Raw genomic sequence first — 26,346 nt, forward strand, 5'->3', positions numbered from 1 at the left:
GCTAATATATTTTAAAGCTGACTATTTTGACACGTGTCTAGATACTTGAAGGGCAATTATATTATAAGAATGCATGCATAAATATTTTCCAAACATAATCTTCTTTGTTTAATATCGGACGCAGCTTTTTCTGTATCTCCAATAATGGCAAGTCCGAACACACTCGCCGTACACAACGTGCCAGGTAGGATGATGTATACTTTACACGGATTGACGCCATGATATTTCGTGTATTTTGTGATTTAATTGATTTAATGATTAAAGATTCAACTATAGGGTGGGTATATATGACATGAACTGAAACGGTCATAATGTACGCAACACTCTGAGAAAGTCTCGTATTCAAATAGAAGAGTCAAATCGAGTCAAGAGTAAGATTGGTTAAAATCTAACACTACTACTATCTAGTAGTAGTTTGGTGGCCAACCACATAGCCGGCAGATATCTATATGGTGCATAGAGTACCTTAATTACAACCATTTCTACTTTCTCAATTTTTAATATCATTTTGTCATGTCATCCTTTATCTATTGTACTAACAAACTATGACACAAATTGGCTTACGAGGCTGGTCAAGCAATGTTAAAGTTCACGTATTTAAATTAAGTTATTGTCATCTTATAGCTAGATGTATAGTACTTGTTAAAAGGCAAGCTTTCAAAGTCACTCTCCGGGCTCTGCTAGTTGATTTTAACTTTTTAGGCACAGCTCGCAGTGAAGCAGTGTGGTAGATAAAGCAATCCGTGTCTTATATAGAGAAAGAGGCCAATCCCTAGCAGTAACAGACTGAATCAATCAACTAGGGTAGCAAACAAGCATACGATTCATCTCATAGTAAGCAGTTACTATAGCCCATGAATGCCTGCAACACCAGAAGCATCGCAGGCGCGTCTCGCCTCCTGGGTACTCCAGGAGCTCTGGCCACCTCACTCACCACGGGAACGCAACGCTACTTGAGACCAGTATTACTCGACTGTGTTTTCTTAAGGTTGTGATACTTCCTCAGTCTTAGTCAGATATTCTCTGCTATGCTCCATCTCAACGACTAGGATAAAATATAACATAACATAACAATACACTTTATTGTACACCAAAACAGAAATAATACATATTATGGACTTAAACAGAGTATCATCAGGCGCAAAGGGCGGCCTTATCGCTAAAAAGCGATCTCTTCCAGGCAAACTAGGGGCAGAGGAGATGGTATTTTGTCAGTGTAGGTGTACAAATTATAATTAAAAATATATTTTGATTTTGAAATTAATTGAGTGTCAATGGTCTAGCAGGCGTGCCAGCCCGCATCCCCTCGCCCCGGGAGCTGGCCGCCCACACGCAGTCCATCATGCAGGGCGCGCTCATCAAGAAGAAGCTGGAGGAGCAGCGCGAGAACTACCGTCGGCGGCACGAGCTGCAGACCAAGCAGCCCACGCCCATCTCCTTCACACCCACCTCCGTGAGTGTCGTCCAGTGTCGAGGCAGCGGGCGCGCCGGCTGGGACGATATATGCAGTAATAACGCTGTGCTCGATTTGCTCAGGTGCTCCGCAAGATGACGGCGGAGAAGGAGGAGGCGGGCAGCCCCAAGTCGTGGGCGCCGCCCGCTCACGCGCATGCGCATGCGCACGCGCAGGCGCAGGCGCACGCGCACGCGCTCTCCAAGCCGCACGGCAGGCCTATCGTCAAGGTGCGATGAGTTCATTAAGTTGCTGGAATTATATGGGAATTTTATATTCGTATGTATGTACATAGTACTAATTTTGTAATGAAAAATAGCACCGAATATAATTATGAAGATAAGCTTTTTCAGGTAACGTTTTAACAATTGTTTGGGTACTCATTGCTAGTAATAAAAAGGTTATGTGAATAAAAAATATTATAATTTTAAAACGATAATATAAACTGTAGAATGGTTTACAACAAAGGAAGAACTTATAATCATGTGATTTTATATTGACAACCTTGTTTCATAAGCTATTGTCTTTTTTTAAACTTAACCAAAACTTAATGTTTACTAGCATTGGTTATAAACATATTTTATAAAATATCTTCTAGGGTAATCAAAGCGGTACCGCACCCCTGGGATATGCGTCTGCGCCCGATTACCAGCAGCAACATTATCTCAATCAGCAACAGCATCAAGTAAGTGTACAAAATATCAGATATATGTTAGAGCGCAGCAAGAAATATCCTGCTCAAAATCTGGATCAACCAGACTGGGGAAGTACCTCGACCCTACAGAAGATCACACCTTGATAACAATGCTTTCGAGTGGTGTTGTGTTCTTGAGTTGAGTAGGGTAGCCAGAGTAGGTAAGGTCTGGGGTAAGTAAGCAACGCGTTTGCGATGCTACTATTGTTGTAGCCACGGTAATTGCTTACAATCAGATAAGTTCTACACTTGTTTGCTGACCTAGATGTATAAAAAAAGTTGTAAATTGAGTAGGAGATACTTCATATAAAATCCTGGCTGTACATCGTTATTTTAATATCTATCAATAATTGTTTTTTCAGCAGATGACAAATGCCAATCGAGCGTTCCCCCATCAACAGCAAAGACAACAACAAGTACCCAATGCTGTAAGTGTTGAAATTTCTGTAAATTTAGTGCTAGAAGTGCTGCACTTAACAAGTTTTTTAATACATATCTTTTTGTATTGAATATACCTGTGATGGTCAGACTTATTACGTTGTTTTTCTCATCTTCTGTTATAATTATCTGAGTTATATATTAATCTATGTATTATTAAATTGTTCAAAAGGGGGCTTTATACTAAAAACATTCTCTCATACAAGAGCGAACCTTTATAAGCGTCCAAAATCGGAAACAGAGGAATTCATATTTAATAAAAGCCAAAAGTTGTTAAAAGAAATAACAATCATTATATTAAATACACGGATTGTTTTATGGGTCAGTTTACAGTTTTATTTAGTGACAGCCAGGGAGTTGTAGTAACGAAATAATTGGCCAAGTGCAAAATAGCTTTTTTAGTGTTTTATTAATAAGTATTATGCATTTCAGCTAAGCAGCCTTGGTGCTCGTGGTGGCACCACGCTGCACCAGCTGCTTGTGCACTCGCATCAGAGGACGCTCAATGGTTTGTATACTTGTCTATTTTACTCTGAGCTTATATGCACACTGTTAGGTAAAGTATTGTCGCCATCTCTGTCCAAATAGAGATTTGGAACAGAGATGGCGACAATGTTCTTAACAACTGATTTGTATATGTTTATCTCGGTATTTATTTTGAGAGATGTAGGTTGCCTCATGATGTTTTTCTTTATCATTGAGTAAAGGAATTTTGAAATAAATGTGGTATATGAAAAACTTACTGTTTTTAGTTTGTATTGTTATTATTATCTGGAATCAATTTACCAATTCAAGCCACAATCCTTTATTCAATTATAAATTAACCACAATTAAAATTCAATTTATACATATAATTAATAGCTGACTGCAAGTTTTTTTTTGTACAAGCCTTGTCAATTTGATGCAAACGTACTGAAATTTTGGACTATATTCTCTTTTTTTGGAACAGCCCTATTTAGTAAACAAATATGGTTGGTGTACTTCCGACCAATGACAATAGAGTAATATTGTATATTTTGTAAAGTGACACAAAGAGCAAATCAACGAACATTATTAATAAGTCATAGACGAAAGTAAAATTCATTTTATGTTCAAATATTTAACAATGCCATATTGCTAAACTTATTTCAAAACCTGATAATATATTGAATATTTTTGCTAAGAATTAGTAGAGGTACATGATTACGAAAAAAAAAATAAATAAATAAATAAATAAAATTATGGAGCATCTTTATAAAAGACAACAAATTTATATGTCGTTTATGTAAAATGATCGGTAAAAAAGACGTCACAAATACAATTTACAACACAATAAATTTGTGTCTAGAAAAAAAAGTCGACCCTATTAGTATTATTGTCACATTTGTTTTTACTATAAATAAAAAACCTTTCTCCACTCTCTCATAATATCTAAACAAAAGGACTAATAACATTGTTTTGCACGATGCTCTCATGGGGTAATCCTAAGTCTCATCCTAAAGTCCCACAATTTTTTTCTGTGATCTGCAGTCAACTTTTATGTCAATACTATGTGCTATACTTTTATATTATGAGCCTCTATGCAAAATAGTTCGTCTAGTATGGAAAGTAGTGCAAAGCGTAAAATACATACATACATACATATAATCACGCCTCTTTCCCGTAGGGGTAGGCAGAGACCACTTCTTTCCACTTGCTACGATCCTTACATACTTCTTTCGCTTCGTCCACTTTCATTATTCCCTTCATATTATTTCATTCATTCCATAGAAAGTAAATATTGGTAAAATAATTAAGAACGTTTAATAAAAAGTAAACCACAATGAGGAACATTTTAAAGTTTATTTTAACATAACTGAAACGCTTTCATGACTTTACATAACATAAAAGAAAATTATATATTATTATTCTAAAAAACATAACGCAAAAGTATTCGTCTACCCTTGTCACTCACGCAAAATAGTTCGTCTACCACTTAGTTGTGTCGCCTTTGCTCTCAATGGCAGCTTTAATGCGAAGAGGCATGGTTGCAACTAACGCTGCACACTCCTCAGGCGTAATTGACTCCCAGACAGCCAAGAGTTTAGCCTTTAAGTCGCTCTTCGATCTTGATGGATTTTTACGGAGAACTTTTTCATTTTCCACATTGTCTCGCTTGACAAATGACACAGAATTACTTTTACAAATTTAAATTATGCAACATAATTGTACAAAGAAGGAATAATCACCGATAGACGAACTCTTTTGCATCGATTAACAATTAGCTATTTTACTTATAACTTCTTCGAATTTAGTAGTAATGACAAGGGCTTGTTTATTAAATAAGACAGTTCCAAAAAAAAATAGTCTTAAACATTTATGTAATAATAATCTTAATTTTTCCACTTGGAATAAATGGCCTATACCCAGCGGTGGGATGTCACAGGCTGGATCGTATCCAATCGTAATGTTCAACGCCCTCGTTACAGAGATGACGGGCGGCAGCGGGGGCGGCGACAACCAGCTGGCGCGCTGGTTCAGCCCCGAGCTGCTGGCGCGCGCGTCCGCCGGTAAGCTGCCCTCCGTGCACGTGCCCAACGCGCTGTCGCTGGAGGACCTCGAGCGGCACCACCACTCGCCTGCGCCGCCCGTGCGCAACTGAGCCGCCCACGACTACTTCTCCCGCCCCCCGCTCCTCAGCGCGCCCGCCTGCGATTACGTGTCTCTAGCGAACTGTAACGCGTGCGAAAGAGACAGATGATGGCAAACTAGAAGCTACGAGTGGGAGAGACGGACGACCGCGTAACGTGTCATTTACGAACTGTAACACGTGCGAAGGAGACAGGTGATAGCAAACTAGAAACTATGAGTAAGAGAGATGGACAACAGCTTGCTATCGCGTGTCTAGCTAACGATACCGCGTGCGAGATGGACGGGTGATGGGAAGCTAGAAACAGTAGCTATGAGTGAGAGAATAGCCTACGATTGCTTGATATCACGTGTCTCTAATAAACTATAACGCGTGCGAGAGGGATGGATGAGCGATGGTAAACTAGAAACTAAGTTATGAATACCAAACGCGTCTCTCTCTTACCAGTGGTTGGCTGTTGTATCAAAAAGATGCATGATATATCCGTTCTATATCTTATGTCAAATTTCATACTACCCGAATATTACTAGAAACTATTCTCTAAAAATAAGAATTTGACAGTTTTATTAATCGGCCGAGGGCCCGGGTCTAGGGCGAATTTTGTAGAAATACGAAATGTTATTTAATTTTGGTCGATTTGTAATATCACTATCTCCTGGACTCGTACGAATCCTCGAAATTTGTTGGTGTTATCCAGAGGTTGTTAGACTAAATGATTTTAAAATATTTATAATTTTCTAAAATGTGTATGTCTTGTTTCAAATAAGCATGTGGGGATGATTTAGTCAATTAATCAATATTTTTAGAGGATTTGTCACGGGCATAACAAAATCTGTCACTAAAAGTATAAAAAATACTTATGATACAAGTATAATCATTAAGAAAGAGCCACCGAGCTCTTCGTGAAATTAATTTTAGAGAGATTGAAATTTGGAGTGCATCTTTAGGTTTACATGTTACTGTAGTTTTGTCTACTAACTAAAACGAATTCATAACGCTGTTATTTAAGTTTGGTATCGAAATCTCAGTAACTTTTGCTTTTATGTAAAGAAATAACGTTCAAAATCCAGTTTTAATTGGAATTTATACCAAGCTGTTTTAACTATTTGTTCAATATAAGATTTGATATGTAAAACCCAGTTCAATGTTGTACTGTTTATATTGTTAATTTTAGGTTTAAAATTGGAAAAATATTGTTATTTGGATTATTGTAAGTTTTGTAAACTACCGTCATCCAATCGTCCAAAGACGCAATATTTCGCTCTCAAAGGCCTCTTTATGGTCAACTCAATACACTGCCACCATTTTATTTTCCTAATATATAATATCTATAAATAAGAAAGGTTAACCTCATTTCATTATCACTTATATGTATAAATAAATAAATAAATATGTATAAAAAAAATAGGCATGCTGAAGTTATTCGTAAAAGCAATACATAAATAATTAAGATGCATTTAAAATACGAAAATGTGAACATAGTATTGTAGCGTGGGGTGAATAAAAAAATAAGAAAAATATGGTCTCCACCTCAGTCGCTTCAATGCTATGTATATAAAAAATAAATAAATGTGAAAGTATCCAGGTGATCGTGAGATTTACATTAAATTGTCGTTAAATTGACTATAAACGAACGGTTGTAGCTGCGTGCAGGGATCAATGTTTGGTGTATTAAGTTTTAGTCGATAAAATGCAGTAGTTAGATTTTTTGGGGCTTCTCGATTCGACTTTCGTGATTTACGTTCGACCCCTGTATCAGCTCCCCACTGGACTCGACTGTGTGGGGGGTGAGACTACCCCCTGTAACCTTTGGCTGACCCGTTGTCTAATTATGTGACTGGACGATAAGAACCGACGCGACACAATGCAGCATGATGACCAATGAACTAACTCTACGTGTGTGTATGATGGCTAATTCCAACGCGATGTTTCCATTAACTTTTCCCACTCAAATAAATTCGCACTGCGTAAGTTACCATAATCAAGTTTTTAAATTTTGTCGTCTCGTCGGGTCGTGTCGTGTCGTGCTTTTTTATCGCTCTCAGAGGACAACGGACACATTAAAGTGGCTCCTTGAAACGATACAGTTGACATTTTTTGTATGATTGGTCAGTGAGTGTGTGAGAAGAGTGAATGTCAATGAACGTTTGTGGTTATATGTGTGCGTTTCATTTATGTTACTACGTCATTTTTGTGAAGAAAGTTTTTACGTTAGATCTTGTAGCGTCACTTTCGAATATACACGAGTGAGATGGATGTTTCTCGGTCGATCTCCGACTTTATCGATCGCGAATTTATTACATGTTATTATTTATCAGGATTCGCACAAGTGATACGCATTTGTGTTAGACATTTTTTTTTAATACGAATAGATGTCCCCGAATCGATCGACGACCCCTCCCTCCCTGATTCGAGCTAAGTTTAGTCAATTCATTTCACCACGGACAATAGATTACATTTCTGCCGTCCAATGTTAAAAGGAAATTAGCTCGACAAGTTTCAAACGATATCGACCGACCATTCGCCTAATGCCTTTAATTTGAACAAACGACTATATAACTGAATAGAAGAGGAGAGTAGGTTTTTTTCGACGTGTTATTGAAAGGATCTGATAGGCCGAGCGGCAATCATGTCTGATGATTTGATATGTGATGTTTAGTGCGGCGCGCATGAGATGCCGCGCCGTTTCGGTTCTAATTTATAGGACGTTGTGAAATTTCTGTTTTTTTTTCGGAACGCGACCTGTATTATGTTTTTTTTTGGCGCACACTACGGTAATGCGCTGACGTATTACAAAAAAAAAAAAAATGTCTCCTGTCAGCTTTAAATTATTGATTAAAGAAAAATTCAAAGTTTTTTGTTGTTTAATTTTTGCCCTGTAAAGAAGTGATTACGTTATACAATAAATGTGTGAAATTAAATGTAATCTAATTATATGGACTGAAACATACAGCCACCAGTGGACCATTTGTAGACGTTAACTTAAAGATGTGGTCGTGGAGTAAAAAACTTACAAATATCAAAAAACCTCTAAAGGATTATGATCAAATGAGAGATTTCACGATAAAAGTAAAAAAAAAAAAATTATTGTAAAATGTCGCTTTTGTAATATCGGTGGCTATTATAAATTTTTGTCAAAAAGTATATATGTCATACAAGGAAAATATATTTCAAAGAATATAAATAAATCTTCATACCTAGCGTTTTCATGACGATTGGATTTATCAAAATCAAAAATTGCTTTATTCGAGTATAATTTTTAATATAGTATTAATTATAGGTTTAGTGAAGATATCACCGACTCGGATTACATTCTGCAGAAAAGAATCGGCAAGAAACTTCGCAATTACTCTTTTAACCCGGCGAGCATTAGGTTGGGTGTGGTACATCCAGACCAAGATAAATTGATAAATATCTTAAAACCGAATAGTTATTATGCTCTGTGCGTCTAAGTAGCTGCGCAGAGGAAGGTAAGGAATCATCGATCGCCATCGCTTCAATCGATGACGATTTGGTGAACTTGTGGAAAGGTTTGAAGTTGTCAGCGAGTGTGGTATATCACCAACAGCGCATAGACAGGTTAACCACTTGGCACGGCCGAACCCGTGGTATGACAACGTGAGCCTGTGTTCATGAGTACTTTTAAGAGTAAGTTTGGACACTGAAATAAAGTCTGAAATTTCAGAAAATATTTTATCTTTTCAGAGTTTTACAGCTATAAAGACTAATTATTTTAAAAGTCTTATTGTTACTTGTGAAGATTTTTTGCAGTTACGAAAACAAGATTTTCTAATACTTTCTCCCAACAAATATTTCCACCAGGGAATTTCTCATACGAAATCTTTTGTATGAGAAAGCGTCGGCCTGTGCCGATGTTTTTCTTTCGCACTGATTGAGTACTGTGCTTGGAAACGTGGTGAACTTCGAATCTATATCCTAAATCTTTATCTTGTAATTGTTTACCCGGAAAAAAATTAATAAATTCGTAGGTACGCACTCAGCAATAAAGCTATCGATGCTGAATAGACTTTTGGCTCGAATTTCAAGGACTTTCCAGGTAAGCTTCCAGGCGAGGCGCAAGATGAAAAGTGTACCTACCTAAGTGTGTCAAGAGTTACGCATTCGCCAACTTAAAAACTTGTGTGTCAAATATTGAATTCCCTCTATTATATGTTTTATGAGCTACTTTGGTAACGTACTTCCGCATAACCGTCCAATACTATTTTCCTTAGCCTTAAAACGTCGATAAGTGGAATATTAATGCTAATTGCCGCATGCAACTAAAGAACCTCATATGGAAACGAATTATTTTTCTCGTAGAATGTTTTTCATTGTAAATTAAAGTGATCTATTACACCTACAGAACCGGCCATTTGTAGGAACGCAGTTAGGAATCGAACACTTTTTAACCGACTTCCAAAAAGGGAGGAGGTTCTCAATTCGGCTGTATTTTTTATGTATGTGACTTCAGAACTTTTGACTGGGTGGACCGATTTCGACAAAAAAAATTTTTATCGAAAGGTGGTGTTTGTCATTTTGTCCCATTTAAATTTATTTGAGATCTAACAACTACTTTTCGAGTTATATCTAATAATGCGTTTTTACTTGACGCTTTTTTCGTCGACCTACGTTGTATTATACCACATAACTTTTTACTGGATGTACCGATTTTGCTAATTCTTTTTTTTGTTGGAAAGGAGATATCCCTAGTTTGGTGCCATGATAAGGAAACCAGGATTTGATGATGGAATCCCAGAGAAATCGAGGGAAACACTCGAAAATCCGCATAACTCTTTACTGTGTGTACCGATTTTGATAATTTTTAATTTAATCGAAAGCTGATTTTTTAATTTTATCGAGATCTGATAACTACTTTTTGAGTAATCTTTGATAATGCGTAGTTACTTGACTATTTTTTCGTCGGTCTACGTTGTATTACTTGTCGATGTAATTCGGCTCGATTCGGTAAACGAAGTCGGGTTTTTTTCGTTTGCGAGCAAATACAATTATTATAATGACAAGTTTAGACACAAATCTATGGTTTAAAATGGCTTCGTAATCAATAACTTTTTATTTATTGGTTTTAATTATTAGTTTACGATTGGAGAAAATACCGTCTCATGATAAAACAGGTAAATTCCAGATTTATGTTAAAGTCGTAAAAAAAAACACCTTAGGTACTAACTAAATTTTTTGTTAGCTTTTAGACGTTTAGGAAGCGGGCCGCATATTATGTTATCAGACAGTCTTGCGGATGCTTACTGAGGTGAAATATTGAAGGATAAGTTTAAAATTTGGAGCCACTCGACTGAGGAAGTATATCAACCTTACAGATTACAATTAAAATACAGTAAATGATTCATTAATTAATTAACTTATACCAACATTTCCTCCATTATTAAACTTCATATTTGTTATCAAAACAGTCAAATCTAGCAAATTGCCGAATAACTTTAAACGTCATTTTCGCCTGGATGCAAAATTTATAAGGGGATTATTACCATGCCCTAGTAAATTATGAGAAAAATCAGCTTACAGATATGTAAGTCAAGGTAAAGTCGTCAGCTGGTAAGATTCAGTAGGTGATAGATGCTGCTGCGTTACACCTTTCAAGGTACCAGCTGACAAACTTCTCACTGAGATACAGCAGGCTGACATTAATTTTCATTCATATACACACTCACGCACACATATACAATGCAATCAAATGGGTTAACTTTTAGTCACAGTGCGATCAGTATGCTAGGTGGGGTCCGGGTTGGTGCGAGCCTGATGACCTGTAATATAGGTTTTTCTTTATCTAGCATAGGCATCAGCCTAACAGCAACATTGACGAATTTCGATTCTTGTACAGTAAAACCTGTGGTTTGCTATAACTGCAAAATTGTTATTTTCTGTGTAATATTTTGTTAATAAATAAATCTATATAAGCTGTGTGGCTACGGCAGTAAAGAATATAGATATCCCTCTTTTCCCGTGGGTGTTGTAAGAGGTGACTAAGGGATGATACAGTTCCACTACCACCTTGGACTTAAAAAGACGACCGATGACGGGATAACCACCCAACTGCTGGTTTTGAAATACACAGGCCGAAGACGGGCAGCAGCGTCTTCGGTGCGACAAAGCCTGCCCTGCGGTCACTAACCTGTCTGCCCAGCGTGGTGACTATGGGCAACACACATGAGTTCACGCCATTTTCGGTTCAAACTTGTGGAGTCCTATGTACAGCAGTGGACTGCGATAGGCTGAAGTGATGAATGATGATATACCTATATAAAAATGAATGTTTGTCTGTATGTCTTTTATAGAATCGTAAACTATGCATTTGATCATGTCATGATCTTCAGCAAAGTGTTGTGCATGAGCCAACAAAGGTTTGTGAGTTGGTACGATCAAAAAAAAAAAAAAGCGTAGCAACGCGCGTAGTGTACAGCTAGTATTCGTAAATAATAAAAAATACTAACTAAAAACAAATAAAAAAATTAAAATCATTGGTGTTAACAACATCTGATGTACGTACCTACCTATTCGAAAATAATTATTCTTTTAAATATGTTATTGATCAAAAAAATGCAAATTACCAAGTGACGAAAAGCTGTAGATATACACATAGGACACAAGGTTTTTGTTACAGATTTTTATCACAAATCTTATGACTAATTATGCTTCTGATCTTGTCGGTAATTAGATGTGGCAAAAAGTAACAAAATACTTTCACGTGTATTAAAAAAAATGCTAATTAAAATTAAAGTCTATAATTATGCTATCTACATTTCAAGATCATCCGAGCGATTAATCGCAGTTTTATATAAAAAAAAACTTATTACAACATTACGACGCATGTGCAGATTAATTTTTGTATCAAGGCGTTAATGACGTATTGCATTTAGGATTGTTCTAGCAAAATCATGTTTTAAAACTTTCCAATATAAGGGGTTTTATGGGGATCTTAAGGACTATGGCTGACAATTAGGTACTAAATTTAAATACTTACTAGATATGCCCGCGACTTCGTTCTCGTGCAATTGAACAAAAAAAGCTATTGTTCAGTTTGCAGAGTTATAAAATAAATAAATTTGTAAAAGAAAATAAAATAAAAGTAACCCAATTTACTCCTCACTACATCAGCTATCTGTCAGTGAAAGTCCTGTCAAAACCGGTCCAACTGTTTTAGAGATTAACCGGAACAAACAGACAGACAGACAGACAGACAAACAGACAAAAATTGTAAAAAATGTTATTTTGGTATATGTACCATGTATACATTCATAATTATGCATTTAGTAAAAAGCGGTTATTTTAATATTACAAACAGACACTCCAATTTTATTTTTTTGTATAGATTACATACAAAGAATAGACATAATTACTTAATTTATATACTTATTACATATTAGTAACACTATATATATATATATACTAGCTGTGCCCGCGGCTTCGCCCGCGTTGAAATCAGTTTGTCACAAAGTTTTCCCTGCAAATTTCCAGTGAAACTCACATCAAAATCGGCTGAGCCGTTCCGTAAACCTTCCTCTTGAAGCCCTCTCTCCATTGGTGAAACCGCATGAAAATCCCTTCAGTAGATTTGGAGGGAATCGATCACATACGCTTTTGGGGACTTTGTTTTATAATACACTAACTGTTGCCCGCGACTACGTCCTGGTGGTTATGAAGATATGCATTACTATTAAACTGCTTAACGCAAATTATTTTTTTTATTTCAGTCACTTGAATTCGTGCTTATCACTCTGTGTAACTTTTTCAAACGCACAATTTAGTTTAATTTAATAGTTATTTTTATAAAACCTCTCTATACACCACATTTTTAGTTTTATTTTCAGGCTGCAGTATAAATAGCCTTTCAAGCCAACTTGTATTGTATGTATTGTTGTGGGCTCGATTTTCCGCATTTAGACACAGAGGTGGTCCGTTGTGCGTGAAAAGAGGGCTGACTAATTCAGCCAGCCCAGCTCCTTCCAGAAGCTCAGAAGCCTCCTGGGGTGTTCACAGGCTTCTCGGAGCGTCATTATTTCCTTAAGGAGAGACCCGTAACTATTCAAAGTTTCATATTACAATGAAAATCTGTAAAGAACTCACTATAGACGGCGCCACGGTTCGCTTAACAACAACTTTCAACTTTTGATATGATATTCAAAAATGTTTAGAAATCCTAATGTGTGGGTAACACAAAAATAAAATGGTACATATTCAAGTCTCTTACTTCAAAAACATAGGACTTTTATACAAACTTCCAACCCCCGTTTTATTCCCTTAGGGGTCGAGTTTCGTAAAATCCGTCCTTGTGGATGTTTACACCCTATAAGGAACATATTAGCCAAATTTCAAGTTAATAGCTATTATAGTTTCGGAGATTTCAACAAGGGAAGGACTTTTTTGGATACTTTCTGGGAGTTTGTTCCACAGTATAGAGGCGCGTACCGTAAATGAATTAAGTTTGAATTTTGTATTGCACTTTGGTACATCCAGCTTTGTTGTAATGCCAGGGCGCCTGGAACGATTAGGTGACGGTAGGAAGTGAAAACGGGATCGAAGATAAGAAGGAGAGTTTGGATCACGTAGGATATTAAAGAGAGTAGATAGGATATGCATATCACGGCGAAGGCGAATAGGGAGCCATTTGATCTGAGCACGGAACTAAGAGATACGATCAAACTTTCGTAAGCCAAAAATGAAGCGTACTGCGAGATTCTGAAGTCGCTCCAACTTTCTAAGCAGCTCCTCTGTCACATCCAGATAGCATACATCGGCATAGTTAAGGATAGGTAGTAAAAGGGATTGCGCGAGCATATATTTGGTTTTGAAAGGAAGAAAATACTGGAGATGCTTGAGAGAGTGGATCGAGTAATGTATTCTCTTGCTGATTTCATTAATATGAGCTTTCCAAGACAGGTTGTAGTCCATAATAAGGCCCAAATTTCTAACTTTATCAGAGTAAGGGATTGGAACCCCAGAGTAACAGATTTTAGGTACCAACTCTCAGTCAAGTCTGCCCCTTAACCGACTGCTACCAATAATGGTAATAAATTTTAACCCCAAAAGGGAGTTGATTTCTAAAGTTACATTATTTGGACACCTTTTCACCATCTATAAAGTATAGATTTTAAATTTCAAGTCTCTTCCTTAAAAAACATAGGACTTTCATACAAACTTCCAACCCCCGTTTTATTCCCTTAGGGGTCGAGTTTCGTAAAATCCATTCACAGCGGATGTTTACGCCCTATAAAAAACATATCTGCAAAATTTCAAGTTTGTGTCTGTTATAGTTTCGGAGATTTCGTGATTAGTGAGTCAACCTACCATCCCCCGTTTTAACCCCAAAAGGGAGTTGATTTCTAAAGATACATTATTTGAACCTTCTCACTATCTATTAGGCATACATTTTAAATTTCAAGTCTCTTACTTCAAAAACATAGGACTTTCATTCAAATTTCCAACCCCCGTTTTATCCCCTTAGGGGTCGAATTTCGTAAAATTCGTTCTCAGTGGATGTTTACGCCCTATAATGAACATATTTTCCAAATTTCAAGTTAATAGCTGTTATAATTTCGGAGATTTCGTGATGAGGGAGTCAACCTACTATCCCTCGCTTTAACCCCAAAAAGGGGTTGATTTCTAAAGACACGTCATTTGGACACCTCATCTATAGAGCTTACATTTGAAATTTCAAGTCTCCTACTTCAAAAACTTTCATACAAACTTCCAACCCCCGTTTTATCTCCTTAGGGGTTGTTTTTCATAAAATCCATTCTTAGCGGATGCCTACGTCTTATAAGGAGCCTACCTGCCAAATTTCAAGTTTTTAGGTGTTATAGTTTTCGAGATTTCGTGATGAGTGACCTTTCGCGTTTATATATATTATAGATTATAGATAGATAGATAGAGTAACCTCCCCCTTTTTTGAAGTTGGTTAAATAATAATAATCACTATAAAATTTTAAATTGTAAAATGACTATTCGAAAGTGCTTTCCAAGCCTAATTGAATAAATTTATTTTTGATTTTGATTTTGACGAGCTTTTGATGAGTGGATAATATGCAATGACCTTTGCGTGGTGTTAAAACCTTGTGAGGAGGTTACAAGAGAAATAAGCTTACAAAACAGGAACAGCAACAGGAAGTTTAGTAATAGTCATTACTCTAAGCTTACGAAAAGGTTAAGAAGGCATCCGAAATAATTGAGAATTTGTTAAGGGGCTGATAGACGTGCGAACTTAAAGTAGATACGCGGTTTTTAAGGTCGCGAATTTACTCGGCTTGACGTCGGTGACACATGTGAAGCTTACTCATTCTGTATTGCGATGTCGCCGACAGAAGAAGATTTATGTTATTTAGAAATTGTATGGTATTACATCTTAAAAACAAAAAAAGACGAAGGTCGGAAATCATTAATTCTAAGTATTTTCTCAGTCAAAAGTAACAAAAATTACAAATACCAACACTACAAGCGTTGCGCGTCCACCGACTGGCGAAACATAATTTTGTTGACAAGTAATATATCGTAGGTAGACAAAAAAAAAACGGTCAAGTAAGTCAACTTCGACAGAAACTGCCCAGCCGACTTAATAATTTATTGTGGCGGGACTACCACAAAAAGATGGCTAATCACCAACCTGATGGCATATCATATTCTCGTGCTATTGTGGAAACACAAAGATATTTGGATAAACCGGTATTAGGTAGAGACGAGTGTCCTATAAATTGTGGAACGCTTACGAGTTCTATCCTAATTTGTACAGTCTAGGAATTACTAAATTAAATGCCATAGAATCATATGTCCATTGCGAACGTGTTTTTCGGCGGCTGGAAATTTATTAACAGAGCGAAGAACACATCTTGGTTGCAGGAAAGTTCAAGAATTAATTTTCCGATCAAGGCCGGCAGTGAGAGATCCGCCACGATGACCAGCGACAAGGCGCTGTGCTCTGCACTCCAAGCTGGGCAGGCCACGCGCGTGTGCTCCGTCGTGTAATTTACCCCAAGGGTGTTAAACTAGCCCCAATTACAGTGTTAACTGTAAGTGTAACAATCACGGTATTAATTGTAACACTCGTCACTTTTTTTAACCGACTTCCAAAAAGGGAGGAGGTTCTCAATTCGGCTGTATTTTTTATGTGTGTGACTTCAGAACTTTTGACTGGGTGGACCGATTTCGACAAAAAAAAATTTAATCGAAAGGTGGTGTTTGTCATTTTGTCCCATTTAAATTTATTTGAGATCTAACAACTACTTTTCGAGTTATATCTAATAATGCGTTTTTACTTGACGCCTTTTTCGTCGACCTACGTTGTATTATACCGCATAACTTTCTACTGGATGTACCGATTTTGATAATTTTTTTTTATTGGAAAGGGGATATCCCTAGTTTAGTATCAGGATAAGGAAACCAGGATCTAATGATGGGATCTCAGAGAAATCGAGGGAAACACTCGAAAACCCGCATAACTTTTTACTGGGTATACCGATTTTGATAATTTTTAATTTAATCGAAAGCTGATTTTTATCATGTGGTCATATTTAAATTTTATCGAGATCTGATAACTACTTTTTGAGTAATCTTTGATAACGCGTAGTTACTTGACTATTTTTTCGTCGATCTACGTTGTATTACTTGTTTCTAACCCGTTTCTATAAAAATTCGAACAGGTTTTATAAAAAATAAAAATAAATCAATAGTTGAATAGTCAATCGACAAGACAAGTAGGTACTGTTGCATTTCGTAAAAACCAAACGAATAAGCTCTAATAACATACAAAAAATTGTTACAAATAACTCCTCGCTAAGCTAAGATACTCTCCTATATTTAAAAACTATAACAAAAATTGTTTCTGAAACGAGTTTTGTAGACTGCAAATAAGCTTAGTAAAAAATTGAGCGTGCTTTAGACCAGACGACTGAAGCAAAACTTACGAAACGTAACTCTCTCTCTTTCAATCTTCAATAACTTATATCTCCCTTTCAACTTCCGTTCACCTCGCCCAATCACACTTTTCGTAACGATTTAATCACGCGTTCACCAGCTTACTCCCCTAGTTAAGCGGGCGCAAAGAAGTTGCACTTCAAAAATAAAAACCTTTTCTTTAACACCTACCTAAATTCTGTTTTATTTTGTCTCTTAGTCGCATGAAATAGAAAAATATTGCTAAATATAAACGCAGTATTGAGCACGTGCTTGGTGATTTTGCGGTGATAAACACAAGTCTACTACATTTAGTCTTAGTGATACTGTAATGCTCGCAAGCCCAAAAGTTGATGAAAGCACAGCATTAAACATTTTGTCTAAATAAGGAAATAAAGAAAAGAAAAAAATATATCAGTAGAAAGCTCGATTTTTAGGTTACACTCTCCAATCCTAGCTATATCGATTTATCGCCCTCGAAATCCCCTGCATATTAAATTTCATGAAAATCGTTGGAACCGTTACCGAGATTCAGATTATATATAAATATATATACAAGAATTGCTCGTTTAATAGTATTAGATATACAAAAATGGTAATGAATCTTTGCCCTCTAACTATAGGTCTATCTCACTGATTACACCACTCAGTAAAAGAATAGAGAAGGTTGTTAATAAAAGACCCACACAATATATGGTGAAATACAATCTTTTATCTCAATTCCAATTTGGATTCAGTCGCAATAAATCCACTGATGATGCTGTCCTTTGCTTAACTTCAAAAATTGTTCAGTATCTTGATAAAGGGCAGAAATGTTTAGGGGTCTTCTTGGACCTGCAGTAGGTATTTGACACAATATCTATCCCTATAGTGTTAGTACGCATTGAAGGATACGGTATAAGAGGTGTTTTACTCAACTGGTTTCGGGATTACTTGACAAACAGGAGACAGCGAGTTAAAATAAACGACACTATAGTAATATTTCAACGTGAACGTATGGCGTGCCATATGGCGTCCAGCGTCCCAGTTGGTGCAAGGCACCAACTGGGACGCTGGACTGGTGGGACGCTGGGACTAACGTTATTTATATTGAATTTTAATGGTCTATGCAATTTACTATGTCATGGAACTGATACGATACTGTTTTGTAGATGATACAGTTTATCTTTTTAGAGGAAATGATTAGGAGACTTATGGAGATTGAAAGAGGTCTAAAGAAAATTTCTGCCTGGCTAGAAGACAATCTCTTGAGTTTAAATATTAACAAAACTCATTATATTACATTTTGTAAAACCGATGCTACAAAACATAGTAATAATCTTAAGTTGAAAATACATACCTACCCATGCAATAGAGATTTACTAAGCCCAAAGTTGTGTAACTGTCCACACCTGTCAAATAGTAATAAGATCAAGTACCTTGGTACCTTGGTATATTAGATTATAAGTTAACTTGGGAATTACAAATATCTAATCTTTCAAATAGAATAAGGAGATTAATATATGTGTTTAAGAACTTGAGATATAATGTACACGAAAAACTCATGATGCGTATACACTTGGCAATTGCAGAAAGTTTAATTATGTTCTGTATCAGATCGTAGCAGCTTTAAAAACACACTTCATAGATGCTGAAAGAGCACTACTTAAAGTCATTAAAGGCCCACCATACAGATTCTCGACATCAGAAATATACAAGAAATGTGAGGTACTTACTGTAAGAAAATTTATACATCTTAAAATCCTTGCGTAAATATCACCCTAACACCATACTATAATACGTATATAGATAACAACAAACGGATTACGAGATTGCCATTGTCACCTTGTAAAACTCAGTTTGCCAAAGACATTTCGATTATAATGCCCCAAAACTATTTAACATTATAAATGATAAACTAAAAATTAAAGAATTAGGATCCCATTCATTATCAATTACATATTATCATTTACATACTCATACGCACACACATATACATACACACACGCATACTCACACGCACACTACAAAAGTAAGTGAGTATTAATATGATATTATTTATCTAGCATCGATTAACCTAGCTTTATAAGTAGTTACAATTACATGCTCTTCATAGATCAGTCAGAAACCTACTAGGAGAACCAGGCCGCGGTAAGACTTCGGTTTGTTTCATTTTTTTTTTTTTTTTTTTTTGTTAAAATACTTTTCTTGTACATTATTTACGAATAGCAAGGAATAAAGACTAAGCGATTCCTAAAATAAAAATTAATAACTAAAAAAAATATATCGTATCCTTAGAGGTATTTACAGTACTACTTTATCATTACGATTAATTTTATCAAATTATTTTTTTATTGTTACGATTTTTAACTATTATGGTATGAATATAATTTTTTTTATAATATAATATTGTTTTTCTGTTATATCGCGTGCCCTAAACGGGCTATAATATTGTATTATACATCATTATTTTAAGATATTTTTTACTTAATATGTAGCTATAATTATTAATTAAATATCACGTATACTTTTAAAGTCATTGACAAAAACGTGTAGCACTGCTTTTTATATTTAAGTGTATACTAAGTAACGGCACATAACCATTTTGTTCCTGTGAAGTTGTAATGTAATGAAAACTATTTGCATGCATTACGATACTACAAGCAAAAATAGTATCACAAAAATAGTATCACACAAATACATCACTTAAAATTCGTAATGAAATTTGTTAATCATGTTTACGTGAAATCGTATCGAAAATTAAGGTAATAATAAAGTAGTAATATACCTACGTTTACCGACCAATACTTATCCACTTTGCGGTAACTTGTGTTACGGAAATTATTTATCCATTTTTTTCATGAATAAAATGGTATAACGGCTTACCAGCTGATTGAGACAGGTATTCGTTCAGTATTACATGAATAGTCATGCTATTATTATGGGATATAACTATGATATGATTTCCAGAGAATAAAAATACAAATTCTTATAACTTCATGGATTGTAAGAAAAAAATAATTAAAAAATCAGAAGACGTATTAGTACGACCTATACATACCGAAAATGCAAAAATATAATAACTATGGTAATAGCACTTTACGATTTTATTGCCCGGGAGCGTCGATTTTTTATTTGTTAGTGCATTTCCTTGTGGTAGATTCCTACTTGTATCATGCTGTTGCTTTGATTAGATGATCGCTTTCTGCTTTTAGCTATTGCTTGTATTTAACAATTTGTCCTCCCTGCTTTATTGGTAAGTACAGTCTTTATACTTCTGTTTTCTGTTGATATGTTTTTTTAATCGCTAGTAGTTTTCTAGTCTTGACGTCTATTTTCTTTAGTTCTGTTGTTTGCATATATTTTAAGATCATCCATATATAAGAGATGATTAATCCAGATGCTATCTTTGAGTTTTGTAGCCTTTCATTTCATACTTATTTAGCACGAATGAAAGAGGGTTTAAAGCTAAGCAGAACAATAACGGAAAAAGGGAGTCGCCCTGGCCGCGTCTGATATAAATCGGTTCGGTGGTTATTGATTCGTAACCATGTGATGAGACTTCGTCAAGCAAGGTTACTCTGTCTAAAGAATTAAAAGCAATTTTTACGCCAACCTTAAGCAGAACTTCAGCCTTATTGCCCTTTAAAAAAGTACGTCTCGCGTGAACTGCTGCTTCACATCCTCCTTTACTTCCAAAGCCTACTTACTTGTATTGGTTAAAACAATTTTAGGGTGGAGATTATGTAGCTACATGAAAATTTAGACGCCAAGCGGTGAAATGTGGTCTTAATAGCAATTGAACGAATGCTACAGTCTTATTTGTTAAAGGCACACGGTCTAGCACCGAAAAAATTAGACAAAAAGATTAAGTTACTTTGCCAGATAATATGAAATTACAAAGTTTGCGTCCAACGTCCCTGGCTGAGATACTCGCGAGATCTCTAAGCTGTTGTGGTGTGATGGCGACTGTACCGCTAGCAGCGAGCTCTTCATTTTTAAAACATTATTTGAAATAGGTGGACTTGGAAAGGGCGCTGGATTCGACAAGAGGTGGGTTTCGCTTAGCTTCTAGCATTTATTATCAAATGGCGCGGGGGTATCGCTAAAGAAAAGAATGCGAGCTGCATTAAGATTTCAATCGATTGCTTTATTTTCAATATTTTATTTGAGTCAGAATATAACGGTCGTGGGCAGTTTTTAGGTATAATAATCGGAATGTCCAATAAGCTATTCTGTTCTAATTTGGTTGACAAAGGACCATTTTTTTAAACGTGAAAATATTTGTAAGAAAACAAAAAAAAAAAAAAAGATTTTGCCAGACCGAATCAGTGTCCGAAATACATTTTTTAATCACGGCTGACAAAGATCTAGCTATAGATATTCTCGCTGATGTATAAACTCGTTTAACAAGCGGGATATTTTAGCGAAATTTAATAATTACTTTATCAAAATGGAACCAAGATATGATCACTGGTTTAGGTGTTACTATTGATGAAGTATCGATTAAAATAAGCAATAAATGCACTAATGAGACTAATGGATCGCTGCGGCAACGGGTGTTGTGAATATTGCCTTTGCGGCCTCTAAGCAACCTTGCATTAATGCATTTAGTACAAGTAATTAATAGTTTCGGTTGAGATACATACAAATTTCACTATAAAGGTGTTGCTGCGGCGTCGGCAGTACGGAGACCCTCCGCAGTCAGCCGTCTGCCTGAAGCCGCTGTCATTGCTCATTTATTATTCAACTTACGTAAATGTATTTTGTATTTATAAATTAAAAAAATATATAGTTTAACAGCCATCTGTTACCTGAAACACGGTAATTAAGTTGTCTACCTTGAAAACATATAACCGTTAGTGTATGTTAAACATGTTAAATATTGTATTATTACTTTTATTAGGCATTTCTGATCTTATTTAAGCAATATGTGTTGTTACAGTAGCATATTAAAATATGGACGCTGCCCTTGCGACCGCCCAAGTTGTGAAGGGCGCTTTTCTCGTGCTGACCGCGCTTGCGCTCACCGCGTACAAGTGGCCAGAACATAAAAATCCCCAAGGTATACGAGTCCTACTACTGTTCTGCTGTATTTAGGTAAAAGGCAGTAATGGTTTTTCACAGATTTTGTAAACTCTTAACGCTATTACAGATCTTATATGATTACAAATTTACAATTGTAAAATATAGAATTTATTTTATTAAGCTTTCAACAAACAAAAACAATAATTAAATTTTCTCAGACTTCGATATTCACATTTTGTGCTGCATTTTACCTGATCAGAACATTGTTTTTATTACGTTAATTTCGACGGTGACACGACGACGGTTCAGTGGTTTTTGTATGAAACAGAGACATTTGTATGAAACAGAACTAATTAGTTCAGTAGTTTTTTAGCTCACTCCATTGCTCTTGCGTTTGAAACTTATATTCGTGTACAGGCCATTTTTTGAATTTATCAATATTTTTATCTATATAAAGCGATAACAACCGCTCTGGTGTAGTGGTGCGATAGTGACCTAAAACACCAACTGTTTGCGGATTCGATTTCCGCTCGGGATGGATATTTGTATTTGTACAAATATTTCTTTCCGGTTTGCATGTCTGTCCTTGTGGGTCTTGTCAGTACCGGTTGTTATTATAAAAACACCTGAATGCCATCCTTACTCAAAGTAGGGAAAATATCCGCCAACCCGCAGTGAAGCAGCGTGGTGGATTAAGCTCCAATACTTCTCCTAAACGGAGAAACCTAAAAAAGCTATGCCTGGCACTGAATACAATATAAAGCAATAAATATTTATTGTCAAGTTTTTTTAAAAGTTGATATGTTATTACGATTATCGAGCTTTTCACAACTTCATATAGCAGTTCATTTTTATTTATTTATTTTATACTTTATTGTACACCACAAATATATTACAAACAAAGCATAAAGATAGTTACAGACAGTTAAGTACAATGGGCGGACTTATGGCTAATTATCCATTTCGCCATCCAATCTTCCATTTCCAGACAACCCAGACATAAAAAGGAAACTTATCTAAATTGGGTGGGTGGTACACACTTAACTTACATACAAAGGTCTACATTCTAATACTTAGGTAAATAGAAAGAAGAAAAAAAAAAAATATATGTATATATATATATATATATATTCTATATGCAGTCCACTTTTAGTTACTTTATTGCGTCTTTTATCGAATATCTGTCGAGACAATTACGCTTGTTGGAATCTAAATATTTAGAAAATAAATTATTGATAAATATTTTGACATTCACCAGCCTTTCAACATATTTGCGTCGCTCGACATCAACCATTCTCAACACCTACGTGGTTAACTCAAATATCACATCGTTTGTCCTAGACCTTCCAATATGTGATTATGTCATCGTCGGCGCGGGTACAGCGGGTAGCATCATAGCAAACCGCCTTTCTGAAGACCCGACAGTCAATGTGTGCGTCATAGAGGCGGGAGGAGATCCACCCTTGGAGTCAGAGGTAATTGGGTTCTAGTCTTCTATATTAATTGAAACTTTATCTTGCTGATACGGTATTTACTCGGTTTATTAATATTTTTTAATAAATATGTAAGTACAAACGATACTTAGTCATGGAGATGCAGGTTCGATCCCCGCTGGAACGGTTGATTTTTGATATGATATTGAAAATTGTTTAGAATTTCCTAAAGTGTGGATAACACAAAAATAAATCATACGAACGAATACTCATACAAACTTGAATCGATTTATCGTTAGTATCGAATACCGAGTCGTATGGTTACTTCACTATTTACGTCCCGATGACATATGTCAAAACAGGCCTATTATTTTGTGACGACTATAATACGTAAAATAAAAAATTTGTATAGAGAATATCGCGCGGACGGAGAAGTATGAAATTTTGCACACTTACATTTTATATAGAGGAGTGCAGACTGCTTAATTTTTTTTTTAAATATGCATACAAATATACTAAATCAATAAAAAAAAACATTACACACACTACCATGTCTTTGACACACACACCCATATATACTCTTTTGTTAATTTTATAGAAGTAGGTATTATAGTCTTTGACAAAAGAACCTTAATAATGTTTAAACTTAATAATGTTTTAACTTAATTTAAATTAATTATGCTCGAATTTCGAATTCTGGACGCCCACTTGTCACTAGAAAACCACCTCGAATAAATAACCTTTTTGTAAATTCTTGTAATTAATTCATGACAACTATACTAATATAAGCATATTTTTGTAGATTCCATCTTTGTTTCCTTATTTACCGAAAACTAACATTGACTGGAACCTCACTTCCGAAGATGATGGCTTTACGGCGCAATATCGTAGATACAAATATCTCGATCTCCCAGCTGGTAAAGTACTTGGTGGGAGCAGTACTTTACACCATTTTTATCACGTTAGAGGAGACCCCACGGATTATGACGACTGGGCGAAGGCGTCTGGTGATAACTCGTGGTCATGGCAAAATCTGCTTCCATATTTCATAAAAAGTGAACACGTTGAGGATGAATATATACTAAACTCAGAAAACGGAAGATACCACGGGACGAATGGGTATTTACGACTAACAAGAGAAAATAGAGATTTACCACTTAAATACTTGAAGGCTCTTGAGGAAATGGGACACAAAATACTTGAAGACGTAAATGCAGGAGAGACGCTAGGCTTCACTCGGCCATTATTCTCCATATCGGGAGGAGTTCGACAAAGTAGCGCGTCATCGTATTTAACACCAATAAAGAATAGACAAAATTTGTATATCGTTAAAAATACAATGGTAACTAGAATTATCATCAGTAATTTAGAAGCAACCGGTGTGCAGTGTACAACGTCAAACGGACAAACTATTATAATAAATGCTCGAAAAGAAGTTATTATTTCAGCTGGAGCCTTTAACTCACCGAAGCTTCTCATGCTCTCCGGTATAGGACCAAGAGATCATCTCAACAGTTTGGGTATTCAAGTACTGTCTGATTTGCCTGTAGGAGAAAATTTACAGGATCACTTGGCCGTAATTTTGATCCATCAATTAGAAGCGACCTCTGAGACACCACCAGCATCGGATCCAACTAAATTTCCGTTACCAACTTTTATTGGTTTTGGAGCTGTGAACAAGTCACAAAGTCACCCAGACTATATGACTTTGAATATTATTAGTAGAAACGCTCCTGCTGCTTTAATGCAACTTTGTTCATCTGTATTTTTCCTACATGACGAAATATGTAATGAAATTTATGCTGGTGGAGAAGGCAGAGAAGTACTTTTAACGGTAATGAATGTTGGTAGACCGGTTTCTCGTGGACATGTGGAATTACGAAGCACAAATCCTGAAGATCCGCCAAGAATTTATACCGGATTTTTAAGCGCTAACACAGACATAATAAAAAACATCGATTCAATCTTAGACTATATCAGAATAACAGAATCAAGTCATTTCATAAATGTCGGTGGTGAAACAATGTACTTCAACTTCCCTAGCTGCCCGCAACCGCCAAATACAAGAGCCTACTGGAGATGCTATATTCTCAATATGATGGACACTACTTTCCACTACAGTAGCACGTGCGCCATGGGATCTGTTCTCGACTCTAGTCTTCGTGTCAGAGGTATCAGCAAGCTTAGAGTGGCGGACGCGAGCGCCATGCCAAATATCGTAAGCAGTAACATAAATGCTGCCGTAGTAGTGCTCGCAGAAAAAGCGGCTGATTTGATTAAGCAATCCCAAATTTGTGCGTAAATTGTAGAAATAATGTAATTTAATAACTATACTTTATTTATTTATATGATCATTTTACGAGTCAAATAATATACGGGATAGTAGAACAGCTTTTTCCAATCGTCAAGTTTTAATATAAAAAATATATTCTATAAAGTTGCAAAGTAAAAGTGCATTTTTTATTTTATTTTTTTAAGTACACCTTATATTTGATACTTGCCTGCTGATATAATAACTTTTGAGTATCATGTACTTTAATTATCTATATCAATGATGATTTTAATTTGTTTTTTTCTGATAAAAGATATTAATTATTTATTTCTCGTTTAACTGATATAAGAGGCCTGGGAATCATACTTGATAGCAAGTTGATTTTTAATGAACATAATAGCTGTGCCCGCGACTTCGTCCGCGTGGAATTGAACAAAAAAGTTATTGTTCAGTTTCCAGAGTTATGAAATAAATAAATTTGTAAAATAAAAGTAGCCTAATTTATTCCCTACTATATCAGCTATC

At 35.8% G+C, this 26,346-nt stretch overlaps 2 protein-coding genes across 2 annotated transcripts in view; both read left to right on the forward strand.

Annotated features, from left to right (window-relative positions):
* Positions 1-5,205, forward strand: part of LOC123663269 (eukaryotic translation initiation factor 4E transporter-like) — a 22,971-nt gene extending 17,766 nt beyond the window's left edge. The window contains exons 19-24 of the mRNA XM_045597958.1: positions 1,287-1,453; positions 1,537-1,683; positions 2,052-2,138; positions 2,513-2,593; positions 3,018-3,093; positions 5,033-5,205. Of these exons, the coding sequence (XP_045453914.1) occupies positions 1,287-1,453; positions 1,537-1,683; positions 2,052-2,138; positions 2,513-2,593; positions 3,018-3,093; positions 5,033-5,205 (731 nt within the window). The remainder of the gene's footprint in view (positions 1-1,286; positions 1,454-1,536; positions 1,684-2,051; positions 2,139-2,512; positions 2,594-3,017; positions 3,094-5,032) is intronic.
* A 16,842-nt stretch (positions 5,206-22,047) lies between these two features.
* On the forward strand, positions 22,048-25,994 carry LOC123663270 (glucose dehydrogenase [FAD, quinone]-like). Its single transcript, XM_045597959.1, has 3 exons — positions 22,048-22,153; positions 23,458-23,591; positions 24,352-25,994. The coding sequence occupies exons 1-3, from the start codon at positions 22,048-22,050 to the stop codon at positions 25,849-25,851; spliced, it is 1,740 nt and encodes a 579-aa protein (XP_045453915.1). The 3' UTR covers positions 25,852-25,994.
* Positions 25,995-26,346: the final 352 nt, after the last annotated feature.

Source organism: Melitaea cinxia, chromosome 20 (genome assembly GCF_905220565.1).
Source record: "Melitaea cinxia chromosome 20, ilMelCinx1.1, whole genome shotgun sequence".
Classification (NCBI taxonomy): Eukaryota; Metazoa; Arthropoda; class Insecta; order Lepidoptera; family Nymphalidae; genus Melitaea; species Melitaea cinxia.